This window comes from Herpailurus yagouaroundi, unplaced genomic scaffold (assembly GCF_014898765.1).
Source record: "Herpailurus yagouaroundi ecotype Mexico unplaced genomic scaffold, PumYag 77, whole genome shotgun sequence".
Taxonomy (NCBI): Eukaryota; Metazoa; Chordata; class Mammalia; order Carnivora; family Felidae; genus Herpailurus; species Herpailurus yagouaroundi.
The window spans coordinates 7,653,343-7,673,636 of record NW_024412388.1 but is presented as its reverse complement, the minus strand read 5'-3'; the positions used below and the strand labels follow the sequence as shown (position 1 = coordinate 7,673,636).

The following is a 20,294-nucleotide window of genomic DNA, read 5'->3' as shown; positions in this document are numbered from 1 at the left end:
GCATACACTATAAACCTCTAGGAGAAAACCTCTCCAACCTTGGGGGAAAAGTAAAGTCTTCACAGACAGGACATCAAAACCATAAACTGTAAAGAAAAAAAAAAAAAAAGATAAATAGAGGGCACCAAATTTAAAATCTTTTTTAAAAGGCAACCTAAAGGAAAAGAAAAGGCTAGCCACTTTGGGAGGAAATACAAACACCACACACATCTGACAAAGCATGTGAATCCGGAAGACATAAAGAACTCTTCCAACTCAAGAAGACAATTAAAGAGGCAAAAGATGGCAAGGGCCACTTCAAAAAGGAAGGCATGCAAATGGACGATATGCACGTAAAAAGATGCTCAGCAGGATTAGCCATCCCAGAAATGTAAACTCAAACCACTGTGGGATACCACTGTATACACATTAAAATGGCAGACTTTAAAAAGACCTAGAATACCAACTGCTAGCACCCATACTCAGCCACTGCATCTCTCACTGCTGATGGGGGCGTGAAATAGTACGACCAGTTTGAAAACCAGTTTGGCGGTTTCATATGGAGACAGACATCCACTTACCATATAACCCAGCAACTCTACTCCTAGGCATTTACCCAAGAGCTACAGAAACATACAGACTCGCACCCAAACATTCATAAGAGCTTTAAGGGTAATAGCTCAGAACTGGAAATAGCCCGGAGCCCATCCGCTGGTGGATGGACAAACTGAGATGCCCCTACACCATGGAATACCACTCAGTAATAAGAAGGAAATAAGCCCTGATATGCACAGTGACTTGGATAGAGCTCAAAAACATTATGCTGAGGGGAAGACCAGACAAGAGAGTGTGTACTGAAGGATTCCATTTTATTTATATAAAACCCTAGGGGGAAAAAAAAAAAATCTCATCAGAAGCAATGGAAGGCAGACCAAGGGATGCCCCAGAGTCGGACTGGCTGGGAACAGGGCACACGGGAACCTTCTGGGGCATTGCAAATGTTCTACGATGTGGTGATGCCCACAGTGTATGCCTGCCAAAAGTCGCATTGTACAAGTAAGTGCATTTTATTTTAGGTAAATGATACCTCAATAAAGCTGATTTAGAAAAAGAAGTTGTTAGAATTTTTAAAACGAGGAGTGGAGCTGGAGGGAGCCAACAGTGATTGAGAACAAGACCCAGCAGCGGGGGCTCTACGTTCTCTCTCTGCTCAGTTAGCAGCTGAGACCAAAGGGAAAAGCAAGACCTGAGAATTCAAATTCAACTTTAAAAAAAAAAATTTTTTTTTTAATTCAAATTCTAGTTCATTAACATACATTGCAATATCAGTTTAAGGAGCAGAATTCAGTGATTTGTCACTTACATACAACACCCAGCGCTCATCACAAGTGCCCCTTTCTTTTTTTAAGTTTATTTATTTTTTTGAGAGTGCAAGCACTAGTGGGGGAGAAGCAGAGAGAGCGGGGGGGGGGGGTGCACGGAGAATCCCAAGCAGGCTATGAGCCACCAGCACAGAGCCAGATGCAGGGCTCGATCTCACAAACTCATGAGATCATGACCTGAGCCAAAACCAAGAGTCAGACACTTAACCGACTAAACCACCCAAGTGCCCCATCAAGTGCCCTCCTTAATATCCATCACTCACTTCGCCCATCTCCCACCTACCTCCTTCCATCAGTTTTCAGTTTGTTCTCTATCATTAAGAGTCTCTTGTGGTTTGTTTCCCTCTCTTCTCTTCCCCCCCTTTCCATATGTTCATCGTTTTGTTTCTTCAATTCCACATGTGAGTGAAATCATATGCTATTTGTCTTTCCCTGACGGACTTATTCGCTTAGCATAATACACTCTGGCTCCAACCACGTCATTGCAAATGGCCATGTTTCATTCTTTTTGAGGGCTGAGTAATATTCCGTTATGTGTGTGTATATACTACATCTTTATCCACTCATCAGTCGATGGGCATTTGGGCTGTCTCCATTGTTTGACTATTGTTGATAGCGCTGCTATAAACATTGGGGTGCATGTCTGCATGCATTGTATCCTTTGGGTAAATACCTAGTAGTACAATAGCTAGATCATAGGGTGGTTCGATTTTTAGTTCAAATTCAACTTTTAAAAATGCCCTCTGGTAAGTTATGATACATACATAACAATATAACATTTATAAGTTATGAAGCATAATAATAAAATCAGCAATCCTAAACCCACCTACTTTACCAGCTAAAGCTTTCCAAATACCACTGCAACCAGCCGTGTGCTCCTCTGCACCCAGAGGTAACCATCATCCTGAAGTCAGTGTTCATTCTAACTCAGACTTTCTGTGAGGTAGGAAAAGCTGGGAGCGTGGCCCACCAGGACAAGGACTGCATTTCTCAGCCTCCTGTGCAGGCAGGTGTGGCCATGTGACCGAGTTCCCGCCAGTGGGCAGGAAGTGAAAATGATGGGGGCAATTTCCAAGAGGTGGGTCCTTTACTCTCCTTCTCCTCACTCTTGCTGGCTGGACAGCAGATGGGAGGGTGGGAGTTGGGGAAGTCACGCTGGAACACAAGACAGATGCCAGCCAGGTGTCAGAGATGCAGAGCAGAGACTCTCGGCTACCTACGTGACCATAACCGAGAAATACTCTTCCGTTTCATTTGGGTCACTCTTATTTGGGGTTTTCTGTTATTTGTTGAGGAATCTTATAAAATGAACACAGTGCACCGTGAGCAAAGATATAATCCTACCTACCACCAACACCAAAGACACCTTCACTGGCCGAAAAAACCTAGGGAATGGATCTCTTCACTTGGTTCCTGCCTGGGACACTGGCCTTCCTTGGTATCTACAAATGGCATTTATGTGGCACCCACATGGCTCCACTATGGGTGTGGCACAAAGCAAACAGAACGGACGGGGTGCTCACTCCTGAAAAGCTGCTATTCTAAACCAGTCACTTGGACAAAAGAAGAAAAATGTAATTTCCTAAAAGTCAGAGAAATGTTTTCTTCAATACACAAACCAGTAACTTCTATATAAGCAAAAAGTGAGATGTGTCTTCAGAAATTCCAAAAGCTCTCACCATTCACCCCAAGCAAGATGGCATGGGTTAGTCTTTACTGTCCTTCCCCAAGCACTGGTATTCCCTCTAAGTGGTCACATGGCCTCCTGAAGGCAAGGCCCGTCCTCTGCTCCCACGGCCTGCACGGCCGAGCACACAGAAGGTCCCATTCGCTGGTTCCCCGGGAAGCTCCTCCCAGCTGATGGTAACACAAGACAGCCTTTTAATTCTCGGGCACATTTCCACCACCATCTATCCGCTCAACAAGCACTTCTAGAGCACCTGCTAAGTCACAGCCTTGGGTAATAGATTAAAAAAACAAAACACAACACAACAAAAACAAACAACCTGCCTCTAATCCAAGGAACTCATGATTTAATAGAAAAGACAGTGAATAAACATTAAAGTGAGCAGGGCTGAGCAGGCCAAGGGGAACCTCCATCCCACTGGAATGGAGACATCTGAAAGAGTCCCTAGAGGGGCTGGCAGCTGACCCCAATCCCAAAGAACAGCAACGAGCTGGCCAGGCAAAGAAGAGGGGAAGAGCTACAGGCAGAGCATGTGGACCACCGCCTCATCCAGCACACTCCCAGAATGTCTCCCCTAGCTCCCCACGCGGCATCTTCTCAGATGATACAAATGGTTTTAATATTAGTCTAAGAACAGTATCGTCAAACAGGTAATACAGCCTCAAAAATAATCCGATGATGCATCTTAAAGAGAAATACTCAGTGTGCTCTTGACTGTTCCTCCGTGAGGGTGATGACCTGGCTGCCACCTCCCACGCCAGGCCTCTCTTCTGGCACTGCCATCCCAGGCTCTGGCCACTGAACATCACACGGCTTCATGTCCACACGCCTTTGCCTTAGATGCTCTCATCCATCTTGGTTGGTCAATGAACCAATCACCCCTCCCCCAGGCCCTTCACACCCAGCGAAGCATCCCCTGTTCTATGAAGTGCCCCTTTGCCTCGTCTGTGCCACTGGCCTCACCCGGATCTACCTCAGAGGCACTGCTCTTTGCTTAACTGCCTCTCCGGCTGGACAGGAAACACAGGAGACAGCAGTTAGGCCTTATTAATCTTTTCATCCCCGGGGTCTAGCACAGTGCCTGGCCCATAGCAGGAGTATAGTAAAAAGTGCTTGCTCACTGAATGAAGATAATCGAGGGTAAGTATATGCTACTAAACAGGTCTATGAAGAAGCAAACTAAGACCATGCACTCTCAGGATTTCTAATCCAGGTGTCAAAGCCTTTCATCACTCACACATTTACACCCTAACTGAAGCTATAGGTCCGTCTGTGAAAGACGTAAACTGGTTACCAAAGACAGTGAGGAAAAATATTTAAGCCTAGGAAAAACATATGACCCTACAAAATTTACGCTGGCCCTGCCTAACTCTCAAAGCTACCTTGCTTCTTGTTTCTTTGGGAGGAAAGAAGAAAAATCAGCCTGGAACAAACCAATCAGTCGAGCATTCAGCAGAACTTTATGTTTGGGCCTGGGCAGGCACCACAGATGTCCACACATACTGATTCCCGAGTCAACGTCGAACAAAAAGAAAGCAAAAAGAGAAGCAGAGAACGTCAGATTTCCTCTCGAATCCCAGCCTGACTTTTCCTGAGCTCTGCCCGACTTTCCTTTCAGCCCTGACAACACGGGTTTATTCTCACACCAGGTGACACCAAGTTTCCCTCGGTGTCAGCCTCCTACTGTTTCACAAAGCCTTCTCTGACTTCTCTAGCCCACATTAATTTTTCTCTTTTCTGTATTCTTACAAAATTTCTTGTCTGTGTAATTAATTTTGGCATTAAATCACAATGTCTTATACTATTATCTTTTCTTAAGAGTTTATCTTCTCTCTCCCAGAGAACCTACAGGATCTTGAAGGATCACGTTTTGTATCTCTGACGATAGTGTACTGAGTATACGATAGGTGCTTAATAAATGCGGATGGATTGACCCGGTACCATGCCGGCAGGTGTCCAAGTTCTCTTTGCTGACACACAGGCCATTGACTACCATCTCAAGGTCAACCACATTCACCAAAGAGCCGAGACACCAAGAGAGGCACCGAGTCGGACATCTGCCATGAAGCAGAAGGGCCGGCAAGACCAGGCGTGATCATCCAAGAGCAGTGGGCTCCCGGAGGTGGTCTTGAAAAAGCTATCCTTCCCCGAGGCGTGAGCATCGTGAGCATCTGGGGCTGTGCCCAGAGAATCCCATTTTCCAGGCTTGGGTTCAGAGATGGAATGTCTGTCCTTAAAGAGCCAAGACATGGGAAGGCAAGGGCTCTGGATGTAAAATGGGCAGGAACACACATGAGCGGAGGCCATAAATCCCTCCCGGGACGCAGACAATGCCTCAGTGATAAGCATGCAGATTGCACACCTAGTTCAGAAACTCCCCTGAGTTTGCTTGTAATTAAGGGGGTTAGAAAGGTAAAAAAAATATATAAACCCAATTAATCATTTAAATATTTAAAGTCAGATTTTTTCCTCACTCCAGGATTAGTATATTTCATAACGCCAGCAGCAGACAGCCCTGGTTTTTACTGGGGTTCATTTTAGAGCATGTTTAAACTAGTCAGATTGAGTGATGCTTCCAGCAACTAATCGCATGTCAAATAAAAGATATTTTATGTAATAAATTACCGCTACAAGTAATTCAAATGTCATTTATCAGTTTTATTATCAGTCAGGCAAAGTCTTGTTTCTCTATATTAATCAAAATCAAGCTTTTTTTTTTTTTTTTTTTTTTTTTTTGAGCAGTTTTGACACCTCTTGGCAAAAGTACAGAAGTGTAGAGGTAGAGTCACCCCGGGAGCTGAAAGGAGCGGGTGTGGCAGTACCAGAGGGATGAAGCTCAGCAGTGACAAGTAGAAACTTCAGGGATTTAAAAATTGCCATTGCCATTGTTTTTACACTAGCGTCAAAGCAGGAAGGAGTCTGTCTCTAAGAAGATGTATTTTATTTTTAGGGCTGGGAGTCTCTTAAAAATACTCCTACCTAAATACCTAAACATGTAATGCTTTTTCTCAGAGAGACCTGGACAGAAGAATAACTTAAATGACAGTCCTGCCCCTCCCCAGCTCTTTCTTTCGCCTCTTTCAGAAAGACCAACAGTGTAAATGACCCTCTGTGTCTACCAAAAGTGGGCACATGTATGATGTTTCAGGCCAACTCTGTGACCAACCAGAAGAATCTGTTCTGAGCAAGAAGTTTCCAAGTAGCTGAGAGACCTGCTTGGTTTTAAGCATGGAGAAAACAGCTGGAATAGAACAGATGTGCGTCTTAGAAAATTCTACACCCCAGCTGCCACTGCCTGTCCTCAACAAATGCCATTAAATGGCTGGGCCCAGGGACACAACCAAAGAAAAAGTGTGGAGAGCTGGCCTTTGGTTAAAAGGAAACACGGAGAGCATGTTTAGTGACCCAAGACAAACACGATAGATCGGAAAGAATACTGGCCAGGAAGGAGGAGTGAGTCCCAGGCTGACAAGTAGTTGCTACTGACTCAGAAGCTCCAATACAAGGCTCACCGCTGAGCACCGTTTCTCTGGCCCCAGAGGTCACGTGACACCGGTGTTCCGCTGGACAAGGTGACCACGGATGAGGTGAAACTGAGAGCGTGCTACTTGGCCTCACCCATTCAGCCTCACCCAGAAAGCAAAAGAAAGGGCAGATCTAAGTGAGGTCTGTGACGCCCCGGCCCCTGTGATGCCGGGGCCAGTGAGGAGGACAGCAAAGCAAGAGCCGGAAGGTAGCTCCAGACCACGTGGTAAGGGTCCAGTCAAGCCTGGCATTTAAAGCTAGGCCTTTCAAACTCTGATAGGCACTGTTTTAAATTAACATGTTTTGAAAAACTAAAACTTCTGAGATAGACAATTAAAATGAAGACAATTATAGAAAAGGCGTCTTGAAAGACAACAGATCCAAGGCTGAGTTACGTTGAAGACACGAAACTGGAGCTATTTTCCATCACTCTGAAGTCAATTTTAACCATTTTTAGACTTTTTATAAGTGATTTAAAGAAGGGGTTCTGGCTGTATTTTTGAAGGTTTGGACACTCATTACTAGTTTGAGGAACCTTTATTCCTAAAACAGCTTCACTTAAAAACAACACGGGTCATGTTCTCATGTAACAATTAAAAGCTACATTCAAAAAGGACCTTTACATTTAATCTGAAATTCTCTAACAGACTGTCAACGCATAAATATACATGGTGTAGCCAGGACGAGGGAGGGAAGGAGGGAAGGAGGGAGGGAGGGAGGGAGGGAGGGAGGAAGGAAGGAAGGAAGGAAGGAAGGAAGGAAGGAAGGAAGGAAAGGGACAAAGGGGGTGGGTGGGAGACACCGCCTTAAATCTACTAATATTAACTTTAAAAAATAAAATTAGGAGAGAAGTTATTTCAGTGAGCAAACGAGAATGCAGTCATGAATCAGACGTTCATGTTCTTATTCGTGGAAGAGTGACGGGCAAACGCATGATGTAAGAAACTGGAAACAGAACCAAGAAATACTTCTACAGATTCTTGCTTGTAACCCAAATATATGAAACAACACGATAAACTCATTTATTCTGGTCCCTTGTCTCTGCTTACACCCTTGTCACATATTTAAAAGTTTGTCTAGGAGGGGATCTGGGTGTGTCACGTTCTTTTGGAAAAACCCAAGAGCCATCTCCTCATCCCGGGCTCTACGCTTGCAGAGTCTGGGAGGTGGAAGCCCTGCTCTGTGGCCGGAATCCTCAACCCCAATCAAGGTTACAGCAGGCGTCTGAGCGGGTGACTTACTGTACGGCTGAGAAATGAGGTGAGGGGGCTGGACAGGAACCACCTGTGTGCCCGGCCCCAAGGACGGAGGCTCTTCGGCAGCCGTGCCCGACTGCTGGAAAGCCAAATCGATCTCTTCATCTGTCAGCCCTGGGGGAGAAGAGGACATAATTGCAGGTGAATACCTTTTGCCACTGTCCATGGCCGCAACGAAATCTTCATTGAGAAACGACCCCTAGAGCCACAGACTGCCTAGCATCGTGGTAAGTTTCCTCCCCGATTTCGGATTCTCCGGAACCTCTCCCGGTTGCAATTTAACCTTAAGCGACAGAATATTAGCCTCAACACTGCTTCCAAATGTGGCTCATTCAATTTCCTTAATTTATCCTTGAGTTTATTGCTGCTTCTGAAGTCGCTCCGTACTGCAATTCTCCATTCTTCCCCCGAAAACAGATACCATCAACTGCAAATGTGGCTCATTTTAATCTGTAATGGTGTTAAAAAAAGAGGGGAAAAAACTAACAATAATGCATGAAAACAGACAGGGAAACAAAAAACTAATTATTGGGTGAGACGACTAATTAGTCTCGATCGTTTCCGAAGACGGGAATAATTTGCTTTATTTTATGACAAATGCAGAAATAAAAAGAAAAATCAGGACTGACTGTGATTAGTATGAATGGGATATAGAATGTAAAGAAGAAAATAAAACAAGAAAACAGATCAAAACAAGGCCAGGCCCAAACTTTCAGATGGTTATTGCCCCAGCCTAGCAGAGGCTGCCTGTACCGCCTTTGGCTAGCTTTTCTGCTTCCCTTTGTTTTAATCCTCCTGACACTGAAGCACACTGCGCTCGGGACGGACGGCAGGGAATAGCAGGGCGCCATCTGCAGTGGCTACAGCGTGGGGAGAGGATCTGCCCGTGGAAGAATACAAGGCCGGGGCGGGGGGCGCCGCGGGGACCCCATTTCCCGCGGGCACACACGGCTGAGGCTGACGGGGGCCGCCGGCTCTGGGGGAAGAGGACGAGGGTGCCAACCAACCCGGAGCAGAGGAACGGAGTGTGGCGCACAGGCGTGAGAGAAACTTCCCCGCGGGCCGGGCCCGAGAAGTGGCTACAGGGGGTACGAAAGTGCTGGGGCCGCCAAGAGCGGGAGCAGCGGCGGGGAGGTCACGGCCAGCCCACGAAGACCACTCTGGCCGGCCGGTGCTGCTCCAGGAATCCCAGGATCCAGTGCGGCCGCCACATAAGGCTCTGAAACGAGAGCCGAGAGCTTTTCCCCATCTGGTCGGCAGCTCTCCATTAGAGGCCACATCATGGTGTATCTGCCCCTGGGGGTGCATCAAGTACAAGGAGCTTCAGAGGATCAGCATCTTCCAGAGCCTGGTGCCGCATGCTCTGTGCCGAGGGGCTAATAGATGGGGCACATTAATGCTCCGAAGCACAGCGCTGCCCCACACCTCACGGGCCTGTAGTTGGCCGAGCGCCTCTCCAACTTTTCAGGCCCTACGCAAGTGGTCAGGGAGAAGGCCTGAACTACTCTGAACGGCCCCGGACCCTTTGTTCCCCTCCCTATGCTGAGCGGTTGAGGGCTGTCCCCATTTAACACTGCAGCTCTGCCCCTTCCCCCTCCGCACACAGAGGAGCCAGCCAGTGGTGGGCAAGGCTACCGTGCTGTGAAGCCTGAACGCTGCTGGGGTGGCCCCCGGCGCACCCCGCTCTCAACAGACTGACGTGGCAGATGAAAAGGCTGGCACTGAGCGCTTTCAGATACAAAAGCTACCTCTGAGTATGTGGGGAGCTATACGGGACGTTCCTCCTCCCAAATGGCCCAGCTTGCTCCCAAGGCCTCCCGAGAGAAAAGGGCAGGACAGAAGGAAAACCCCTGAACCCTGAGCGTGTGCTTCTCAGGCTCCATCCAGCCTGAGAGTGCCTGCCAGTCAACCTCCAGAGAGGGAGGGGAACCCCTTCCAGGGTTCCAGCAGGAAAGGCCCACTCTAACCAGCTCATCATCAGCCGCTTGCTTGGAGAAGTGCGTGCACGTGCGGCGTCAGCACGGGCTGATGGTCACTGGGACACTACGGAATTTCATAAACCTGGTGGTTCGTGTGCCTTGTCAGCCACTGGCTGCAAATGAGGATAATTTTCCCAAAAGGAGCATTGAGTTGCATTCTCATTTTCCCTTCTGGCTCTTTCAAATATAAACAAGTACGATAATGTTTAGCGCTGGGGAAATCTACAGTAAGTCACGGGCTGTGCTGCGGCCCCGAGAGCTGCAGCTGGTTAAAGGGACAGCACTCCCTGCCCGCTGTCCTGCCCTCTGGCCCCGGGCTTTTACGGAGCCTGTTTTCCTAATAAAACATGTTCCTTGCATTATTGCAGCCGAGCCCACCAGTGAGGCTGCGGTTAAAGGGCATCAGCACTTCCTTCCGAGCTCTTGTTTTTCAGAGACCTTATCATTTGATGCTCTAAATTTACATTGGCTGGAATTCTGATATCCCTAATCCTCCGGAGGGCCGGGACTTTGATTTAGTTACATAAAATGAATCACTTTTCTTCTTGTAAAAAAAAAAAAAATCAGCATTTTCATGATCTCACTGAATAATATAATTTCAGAGCTGGACCATTATCCCAGCCATTGCATTCATTTAACAGATAAAAAACAACAACTAAGACCCAAGCAAGGTGAAAACATGCCTCTGATCATACCAGTTAGGGCGTGGTGCTGCCTGCTGACAGACCAAGGCTTTGGAGACCTCTCGCCCGCCCCCAGCACAGAAACAACACAGGGTAGGCTCCGAAATTCCAAATTCCGTCCTAAGTCTTCAAGCTTGTGAGAGGTTGAGAGAAGCACTAAATGGTCTTTCTCACTCTCATGCTGGCAGCCCAGCCTCAGGTAAGAGCCGATGAATGGTGTTTTGGGGCTATGCCACAACAACATGGGAAGCCGACGCCTGGATCCTATCTGCAAATGACACCTACACAACTTTTTGAACGACCCCAGAGGGACAAGGGTCGAGGGTCCCTGCCTCGTTCTAATAGTCTAACTCCCAATAAATCCTAAGCCCTCACACAGACTGGTGCCTGTGCCTCTCTTGGTGTCCTCTCCCTCTGAGTGCCCCAGCCCCAGTGGGGAGGACAGACCAGGTTCAGGACTCTGTACACTCAGGTAATTCATTCGGGACTCTCAGAGCCTCGGCAGGAAGGGGGGGGGGGGGTCATCTCTTTCAGGACACAACACTTACCTACCCAGTCATGGGCTCCTGGTGCTGAAACAACCCTGACCTCAGGGAAGAGGGACTGGGGCACAGGACAGGGCATCCAGGTTCCCACCCACCCCCAGGAGACAAACGGCAGAGAGAGCTTAGATGGAGACCTTGCAGAATCCAAAAGGTTAAAAGGAATAATAAAGGAAACCGCCAATTGGAAGTGAATTATATTTGCCTGTGAACGCTGAGGCACTGGCTATATTATAAAAGGCATCTCTTTGCGTTGTTTACCATCACCCTGACTAATGCAGACCTTTTTTTTGTTGTTGTTTTAAATAATCTCATGCAAATTAGACACACACACTTCCTTCCAGTTGATTGCTATCTGCAAGGAATAATCTAACAGCAGAGGGACCCGAGCAAGGGCTGAGCAGAGCAGACACGGGGGGGTGAAGAGTGTCACCGTCCTGTGGCAGGCAAACTCCTCCCCTCCCCTAGCTGCCTCAAGTCTTCCGTTAGCTGCTGCCTTTGGGAGAATTAGCCAATTTCAATAAAGCCGAAAATCTTCCTTAGTTGGGGTGTCAATTTGCATCATCTGATATCACCAGCCCTTTGCATTTAGATGCTTTCAGTAACTTCACCCCCGCCACTTGCCAATTCCAAGAGCTATCAGCCCTGGTCTGTGACAATTAAAATGTATTGCTGATAGAGAGTAAAACTAAGAAAGTCCCGCTCAGTGATTCCATCCACTGAGCTCCCTTTAGCCAAGAGGAAGAGAACGGGGCGAGGGCACCTGTCCCAAGTGAGCGGGAGGCCAGGCGCCTCCCTCTGACAGGCAGTGCCATTTCACCCGTAAGACCACCGCTGCCTGACGGGCCAAACCAAGAGCTCTCAGTTCTGATCGTGCAGGTGAAGGTCGTGCGCACCGGGCATCGGAATCGGGGTGGACTTGCTGTTCTTCCTCTTCTCTGGAATCTACTTTCAGAACCAGTGCCCTTCCCGAGGAGGCGGCTGCTGCTCTGGTGCAGAAGGCGGGTCAAAGATTTCTTTTCCAACACTTTCTCCAGGGTGGGATTCTTTTAAAAGAACTCAGCGAGCAAGCTACAAGCTATTGATTGATAAAGCCCCATGTTACTGCTGCAGCAGCTGAAGTGAACGGCCTCGGGGCGGCCACACCTGCTTATTTGTATCCCCTAGAAGACAGACCCGATTTGTTTTCTTTTTCTAAAGGTTTCGGTTAAAATGCAAACAAAACCAAACCCTTGACTCTGGGAGCCGCAGCCTACTGGCTGGGAGCCGCTGCTGCGGGTCCTTTTGCAGGGACTCAGACAAAACTGGGCACTGGGAAGAGCTGCCTTTTTCCTGCGGGACTGGCTGTGCAAGGGCTTCTCAGAATAAGTCACCTCAATGTTGTCCTCAGTGACCGCTGAGCACTGCCACGGGGCCTGGCCCTGTGCAGGTGAAGCAGAAAGACAGATGACAGCAGACAGCAGCACTGTCTGCGTCTTTTAGGTCAAACAACAACCGGGACAGCAGGGCTAGGAATAGTTTGGAAATGAGCAAGGTAATGAACACCCAACGGCACCTTCCAGCCTGGCCCGAGTTTTATAATAAAAATGTCAAGTCTGACTGGGATCAGGGAACAGGGCCAGAGGGCCAGCGACGCAGGGTGGCGGTTGCGGGCTGGCCACTCTGGCCATCTGCCTCCCCCATCACAGTCCCTCCGTGTGTAGGACTCGGGTGATTCATCTGGGACGCGCGGAGACCGTGCGGGGGTCACCTCTCTGAGAACACAACTAGTTATCTCCCCATGCACACACACACTCTGAAAGGAGATGAGGCAGAGAAGACAGCTGGCTAAAAATACTCCCCAAATTAAAAGAAAAATCAACTCTCTCAGAAAAGGCTAGGGGAGGGGAAAGGGGGGAAAAAAGTATTTTTATTTTATTTTATTAACATTTTGTTGGAACAGTAGAGTACAATAAGGACTCTCAGAGCCTCTAAAAGTCGTTGGATGACCTGTAGACCCCTATTTCCCAGTGCCTTGTATAAAATTGAATTTTTTAAACATAAATTACACGTAATGACGACACTGTAAAAACTAACAGTAATGGAAAGCTGTGCTGTATTTCATTAGCCTGTATTATTCCGTGCCACCTGATCCAGCCGGGCCTTGTTTATGAGTTAGTGTGTTAGCAGATGCCGATGGAAGCATTTGCTTCGACCTTGCTCTTCTCATTGGGGCATGAAATTACGACGGCAGCACCTTGATATTACAGCCATAAATACAGTAAACTGCAAATTTAAGCCAACGGCTCCTATTGTCTCTGAACATAAAGCTGATCGGTATTTATTTAAAAGGAGAACAAAAAAAATATTATATATCACCTTGTTTATGGGGCTTCCCCCACCCACTTTCTTATCCCCTCCCCCAGCCCCCCAACCTGTCTAATTCACTTGGTTAAAATATTAAGCAAATAAGCCAAGTGCTTTCTCCTCTACTGATTAACTATTCCCGCGCAGTGGAAACAGTTTTTGAGAAAATTAGTTGCAAACATCATCAGCCCCGAATGAAACAGTTTTTATAAAAATTGATCTGATGGTAGGGCTGGTTCCCACCATCCTGATACTGATACGGAAATTCAGGAACAAGACATGAGACTTCCCTGTCTCCTTAAATGAGGAAAGTTCAGACAACAGGAGAAAAGTTGCTGATGATGTCCTGAAATTGAACGTCCTCTCAGTACCCTTCTAAAAATCGTTAGGTAGAAATGCTATTTCAAAAAGCAGCAAAACACTGCCTCCTGCCACCTAAGGGAAGAAAGAAAGATATCTCATCGAGAATATAATTCTCATCTCAACACAGGGAGCCGGGGACCTCTCATTAAAACTTGCACCCACCCCCTCCTTATCCCAGTGAACCATAAAGACAATATATCCTTTAAATACATTAAATGTGCAAGAAAAATAAACACAAAGACAAAAGGACACTGGATATCACCCAGCCACGTCTCCGAGTATAAATCACTGAGTAAAAAGCCAGTGCAAAACGTATTGCACGGTTAGCTTCGAGACTGAGGAACCGGGCAGCCCGGCTCCGCTGGAAGTCTGAAGAGAGAAGGCAGTGGGAGAGGATCTCTGCGTCTCAGAGAGGCAGACGAGAGACGTAAAAACTCAGCCAAGTCCAAGTTTGGAGGTTTCAGACGGTTAGTGGTGAGAACGCCAGCACACAGCAGTGGCGAGCTCTGCTGTCACTACCAATAGAGCACGCAGAAGGACCGTCTGGGCGGTGAATGAAATGCAAGTTGGGGGGAGCAGTTCCCTCCCAAATCAGACAGGCTGGGGCCACGGGATCCAGAGCTCTGTAGTATCAAAGACCGAGATGCCCGGGTTTTGTACGTTGGCTTCGGATACGGTGTTCCACGAGCCAGACGTACTGTACTCCCTTGGAGCCCTAAATTACTTCAGCCACACCAGTCACTGAGCTTAGCTCCTTCCGCATAAGGAGGAAACTTCCCTATAAAATTTATTGGGCTTCTCTGGGGAGTAGTATAACTGGTGAACAAGACAGAAGTGAGCTGCCCCTCTGTGTAACACAAATTGAGATCTCTCATATGAAAGACTGGGAGGGTTTCCAATCAGCATCCGTGACGTCTATTTTTAGATCTATAGTCTAAAGGGTGTTTTTTTTTTCTCCCCTTTTAATCCCTCTCCGCTAAATTAAAAACAAAAACAAAGAGGAGTTGATTTTGTTATTTGATCATCAATTCCGAAGGATTAACAGCATTGCAAATATTGTTGCCGGCTGTCATGGACAGCAGTGTCTGAGCCAGTAGGTCCTTGGCAACAGGCTGAGAAGTCGGCCCTCCCACGGTGCACTGAACAAGTCCTGGGGAACGAGCAGTATCTTTAAGGACCAAAGGGTGTGATAATCAGGAATCACAGCTACCTGAATGCCAAGGGCCAGGTAAGCCAAAGGTATGTTTGTGCATATGCAGAAAAGCCAAATTAATAAACGTTTTCAACGATACTTGCTGGAATCCTGCTCCTGTTTTAGAAAAGTTAGAGCTCATCTGGTCTATCTCCTATTCTTATTCTTTCCCTTTCCTTCTGTTTTAAAAATCAAGAGAAAAGGACTTGGAGAGGGACAGTGACTTACTTACCCACAGCCCATGGTGAGCCCCAGAGGCAGAACCAGATTCTCAGCGCCATGTTCGGGGGTGGGGGGGGGGGGCCGGCTCAAGCACGAGCAGGGAACGAGCCTGCTCCTCTCTACTATCGGACACAGCTAGCACATTTTTACTAAGCAAACTCTTAGAATCAATCAATCGCCTCAAAAAAAGAAGAAAAACAAAAAGAATATATATGGAGCCCAGGGTGAAAACGTGAAGGATATACAGAGCCTCTATGTGCAAACAAAACAAAACACACACACACACACAACGTACACACACACACACACACACACACACACACACACACACACTTCTACTTAGTTGTGTGTACATGCATAAAATAGAGAGGACACAGGAAATACTGGTTACAAACAGGGAGGGGACTGGTAGCTGGGGACGGAGACTGAAGGCACTTTGTTCACTGTCTATCCTTATGAAATGTATTCCATGTGAATATATTTCTGATTCAAAAGGGATGATTACTTTTTAAGAACAAAGAGAATATTTGGAGGGGGGAAACCCTGAATCCTGAGCAAAATCACTTAAAATGGCTATCCTCATTTTCGCGAAGAGAAAAACCAAGGCACAAAAAGGTACAGAGATGTGCCCAGAAACTGGGATTAGAATGATATCCACATTTTCTTATTTCTTGTTTAACCCATTGTGGCTATAACCACAGCAGCCAAGTACAAGGTGGCTTTCTTTCTTTCTTTCTTTCTTTTTTTTTTTTTTAAATGTGTGTTTTTAAAAGGCAGGCATCTGTTCTATTTTGACACATCCTGGCCGCCCAAATGTTTCTTTCAGCTCTAAATATTTGCTTCACCAATGGAAATGTTTCCATCACTGCAACAAAACAAACATTTGCTTTGGGATGGCAGGGACAGCCATACGCTGTTTCATATGTTACTGATTTGGGAAACAACTCTACTGTGGGACCCAAATCAAGGGGGAGATTTTTGTTCCTTAAGGAAAACGCTGGCACAAAAGCTCAATATATCGAGACGCACTCCTCAGTCACCCAGCTAGACTGTGATGCCGTTCATTTGGAGTTTTCTTTAACATCCTGAATCTTAAGTATAAGATCAGAAGGCTTATTGTTTGGCATTCAGCTTCCTAAAGCTTTCAATGACCATGCAGCTATCAGATGGTTTTTAAGTCCTCATATTAACCTGATATTAATACATGAAAACATGCTATGTCCTAATAGGTCAATACGGTACATAAATTATTTTGCCACCACCTATTTGGGTAGCTCAAATGAATCTGGTATTGGTTGCTATAGTCAACATTACTAGCGTAGAGATAAATATTTAGAACTCAACCAAATCCATAAATATTTGAGTGCTTATTTTGCCAGGCAATGTGAGAGCCAAGACCTCACCTTCCTTACCTGGTTAAATGGCAGCCTCCCTAAGGAAGACCTCCTCCCCACCAATTGCTTATGTTGAAAGGATATTTTGTCTGTCTTCTACCTATAATATAATACATGTAATACTGTCTAATATACAAACATAAGATCCGTAATGTATAGGCATATCTATCTACTGACAGTAAAAATAGCACTTCAACTGCTGAAAATATGGAAAACAAAGCACAGAGAGAATTTAAAAACCATTCACATTTTCACTCTCCACCTAGACATAACGGCCAAAATGTTTTAAACCCAACTGTCAAAGAGTAATTTTTGGAGCTTTGTATATATTTAACTCTTTGAACCCCAATACTAGTCCTGAGCAGGGCCGCCGAGGCGCGTGACTCTGGGACTCCACATCACCGTGTCCGTGGACCTCGTGGGCCCGTGTGGTGTGTAACCCATGCGGCCAGAGGTGGCAGGGGAGCCCCCTTTGGCTCCCAATTTACAGGGAAGGAAGCTGAGCTACAGAGACAGTAAAGCAGTCTATCTCAGGTCCCGGTGCCTGCGGGTGGGGACAGGCAGGATTCCAGACAACACGGGGGAAGCATTCCAAATCTCTGTTCATGTTCAAAGGAAATACTGATATCCCGCCCTGACTTCTGGCATATCATTCAGATGTGTTGGTAAAGTTGTTAAGATTGAATTCTTTCAAAATAAAAACGACGTTTTTTGCATTAGAACACCCAAAGCTGGAAGTGCAAACTGAGAAGCTTCTAGAAGACAATTCAGCACTCTGTCTCAAGAGTATTTAAAAATGTTCACAACCTCTTGACTCAACAATTTAACTTTTCAGAAATAATGAAATAATGTAGTATGAGACTAATGTACAAAAATGGTTCCTCACCATATTTTTAAGAAGAACAAATATTTGGGGCGCCTGGGTGGCTCAGTCGGTTGAGCGTCCAACTTTGACTCAGGTCATGCATGATCTCATGGCTTGTGGGTTTGAGCCCCGCGTCAGGCTCTGTGCTGATAGCTCAGAGCCTGGAACCTGCTTTGGATTCTGTGTTTCCCTCTCTCTCTCTGCCCCTCACTCGTGCTCTGTCCGTCTCTCAAAAATAAGTAAACGTTAAAAAAAATTAAAAAAAAAAAAGAAGAGCAAAACATTTGAACAACATAAATGTGTGAAGAGGGCTGAGCAGACAAATTAGGACACATTTCAGTTATGTGCTGTTATTCGACTGTGTACATTTTCACGAACAATTTCTGATGGCATGGGAAAATGCTTCTGATACATTAAGACATAAAAAGCAGATGTTATATTCATAGCTTGATCTTAATTACATTTTTAAAAAAAAGAACAAAAGGAAGCAGGAGAGTTGCATCATTTTTAACTTAATCTGAATTCAACTTATACATGTTCAGAAGAAAAGAGAGAAGGAAAATTATCACTAGAAGCCACAGGGAGGGGCCTACCATTCCATTCAAGGAGTGTTGTGTCTACAAGTGGGCATGACACAGGAGGCTTGAATTTGCTGTCTGCTCATCAGTGCATTCCCACACACCCTGCAGTCTGCGCACCCTGACACGGGAACATCCCTCCCCCCCCATACATCTTGGCACCCTTCTGCCAAGCCAACCATGTCATCTGGTGTTAAACCAAAGATCTGTTTCAATGTGAAGAAAAATGTGGCTGTACCAGACTTACTGAGGAGCAACACAACGGTATCCTGCAAAACACCTTTCTAAGGGAAAGGTATTCAATTGCTTTAAAAATTAACACTTGACAGGTATATTCCCATAGTTAAATTCTGTATTCCCAAGATACCAAAGGGTATGCAGTGAAAGGCTGTCCCCCTCCCACTCCTGCCACCTGGCCATCCAGTTCGATCTTCCAGAGACAACCACCACTACTAGGTTCTTAGATGCCTCCTAGACACAGTCTATGAACATATGAAAGTGCTTTTCTATACCCATATAATACACTTTTTATATGTTAGTGTGTGTGTGTGTGTGTGTGTATACATACATACATATATATCCATATTGTACAAATAATAGCATGGAATAGTATTTACTATCCTACAAGTTGCTATTTTTAACTAAGACATCTTAGAGAGTATTCCTTATTAGTATCTGTAGTGCTTCCTCATTCTATTTAGTGGCTACAAGGCATTCTATTTCATGGACGTACCGTAACTTATTTAACTTGTCCCCTATTGAACATACATTACAAGCCCCAAAACAAGTCCTTGCATGTGCCATTCAAACATGTGCAAGTTGTCCCTGCAAGTAGTTTTGATTTTGATCAACATTGCCTAACTCTCCTTTAGAGGTGGTTTCCACTTACTTCCCACCAGTCTACATGTGTTTCCCACAACTCTGCCTGCATGATGCTATCAAGCTTTTTCTTTGTCATCCTGAAAGGTAGAAGAATGGCCTCATTGTAGTCTTAAGTAAACTCGTGTTGGCATTCAATATACGTACAGAAAAGCAAGCACATTTTAAGCTTACAGCTTGATGTATTTTCACACAGTGAAAAACTCCATGTAGCTACCATCCAGGTCAAAAAAAAAAAAAAAAAAAAAAAAAGGTAATACAACAGCCTCCAGGAGCAGCCCTCACGCATCCTTCCCAGTCACCACTTAACTTCTCGCACCACGAATGAAATTTGCTTATTTTTGAACTTTACATAAATGGAATGATATAGAAAGCATTCTTTCACAATGGGCTTCTTTTGCTCAACATTATGCTTCTGCAAGGTGCCTCTGCTGGTGCTCGTAGCCACGGTTCATTCACTTTGACTGCTGTATAGTACTCTCACGCGGGACAAGAATGAAGCACGATTTATCCGTCTGTTCCAGAGTGGTGCTAATCACATTTTTACACATACACTTTGGCGGCAAACTGCTGGATTATATGGGGTGTGCATATTTCAGGTGAACAGACACCGTCAAGTTTCCAAAGTAGTCAGGCCAATTCACACTCACACCAGGAGTGCAGAATTCTAGTTGTTCTGCATCCAACACCAGATTCAGTTTTTTTCCATTTTAGCCATTCTGGTGGGTGGGAAGTGATTACGTCATTTGGACTTTAATTTGCATTTCCCTGATGACTAGTGAGGCTGAAATTTTTGCATATTTCGTGTCTTTACTGGGTACAGTGTCATATACACATATGTGCAGATACACAGTGTGTGTGTGGTAAGTTTGTTCATTGTGTTGTTAGAAACTTGATTGTTGTCTGTTCTATAAGTTCCTAAGAAAGACGTTTTGGAACTTTCCATGGTAAGAGCAGATTTGTCCAGTTCTCCCTTCAGGTCTGCCCATTCTGTTTCCTGTACAGTGAAGCTATGTTATTTGGTTATACATACTTAGAAATGTGACTGATCATTCTGAAATTTCCTTATTTCTCACTCCACTTTTAAGTCTATCTTGTCTGGTATTAGTACTTGGTTTCTTTTGGTTAGTGTTTGCACAGTCCCTTTTTCCATCATTTTACTCTTAATCCTGTGTGCCTTTTTATTAGAGGTATGTTTGATGTAAGCAGCCCTGGATGGGGTTTAGGTTTTGTTTTGTTTTGTTTTTTAATCTAACCTTGACAAACTTTGCTTTTAATGGAGTAGTCTATTTACATTTAACGTGAACACTGAAATTTGGGGGTTTCTCTCTTTCATCTCACAATTTGTTTTCCTTTTGATCTGTTTAATGCCCTCTTTTCTCTTCTTGCCAACTTTTTAATTCAGCTTTCCCCTCCACTGGC

General features: G+C 45.6%; 1 protein-coding gene across 3 annotated transcripts in view; it reads right to left on the bottom strand.

Moving 5' to 3' along the window:
* The window catches only part of PEX14 (peroxisomal biogenesis factor 14), a 143,959-nt gene that overhangs the window by 20,517 nt on the left and 103,148 nt on the right, over window positions 1-20,294 (bottom strand). For all 3 annotated transcript variants that reach the window (XM_040461052.1, XM_040461042.1, XM_040461055.1), the window contains one exon: window positions 7,815-7,943. In XM_040461052.1, coding sequence (XP_040316986.1) covers window positions 7,815-7,943 — 129 coding nt within the window. The remainder of the gene's footprint in view (window positions 1-7,814; window positions 7,944-20,294) is intronic.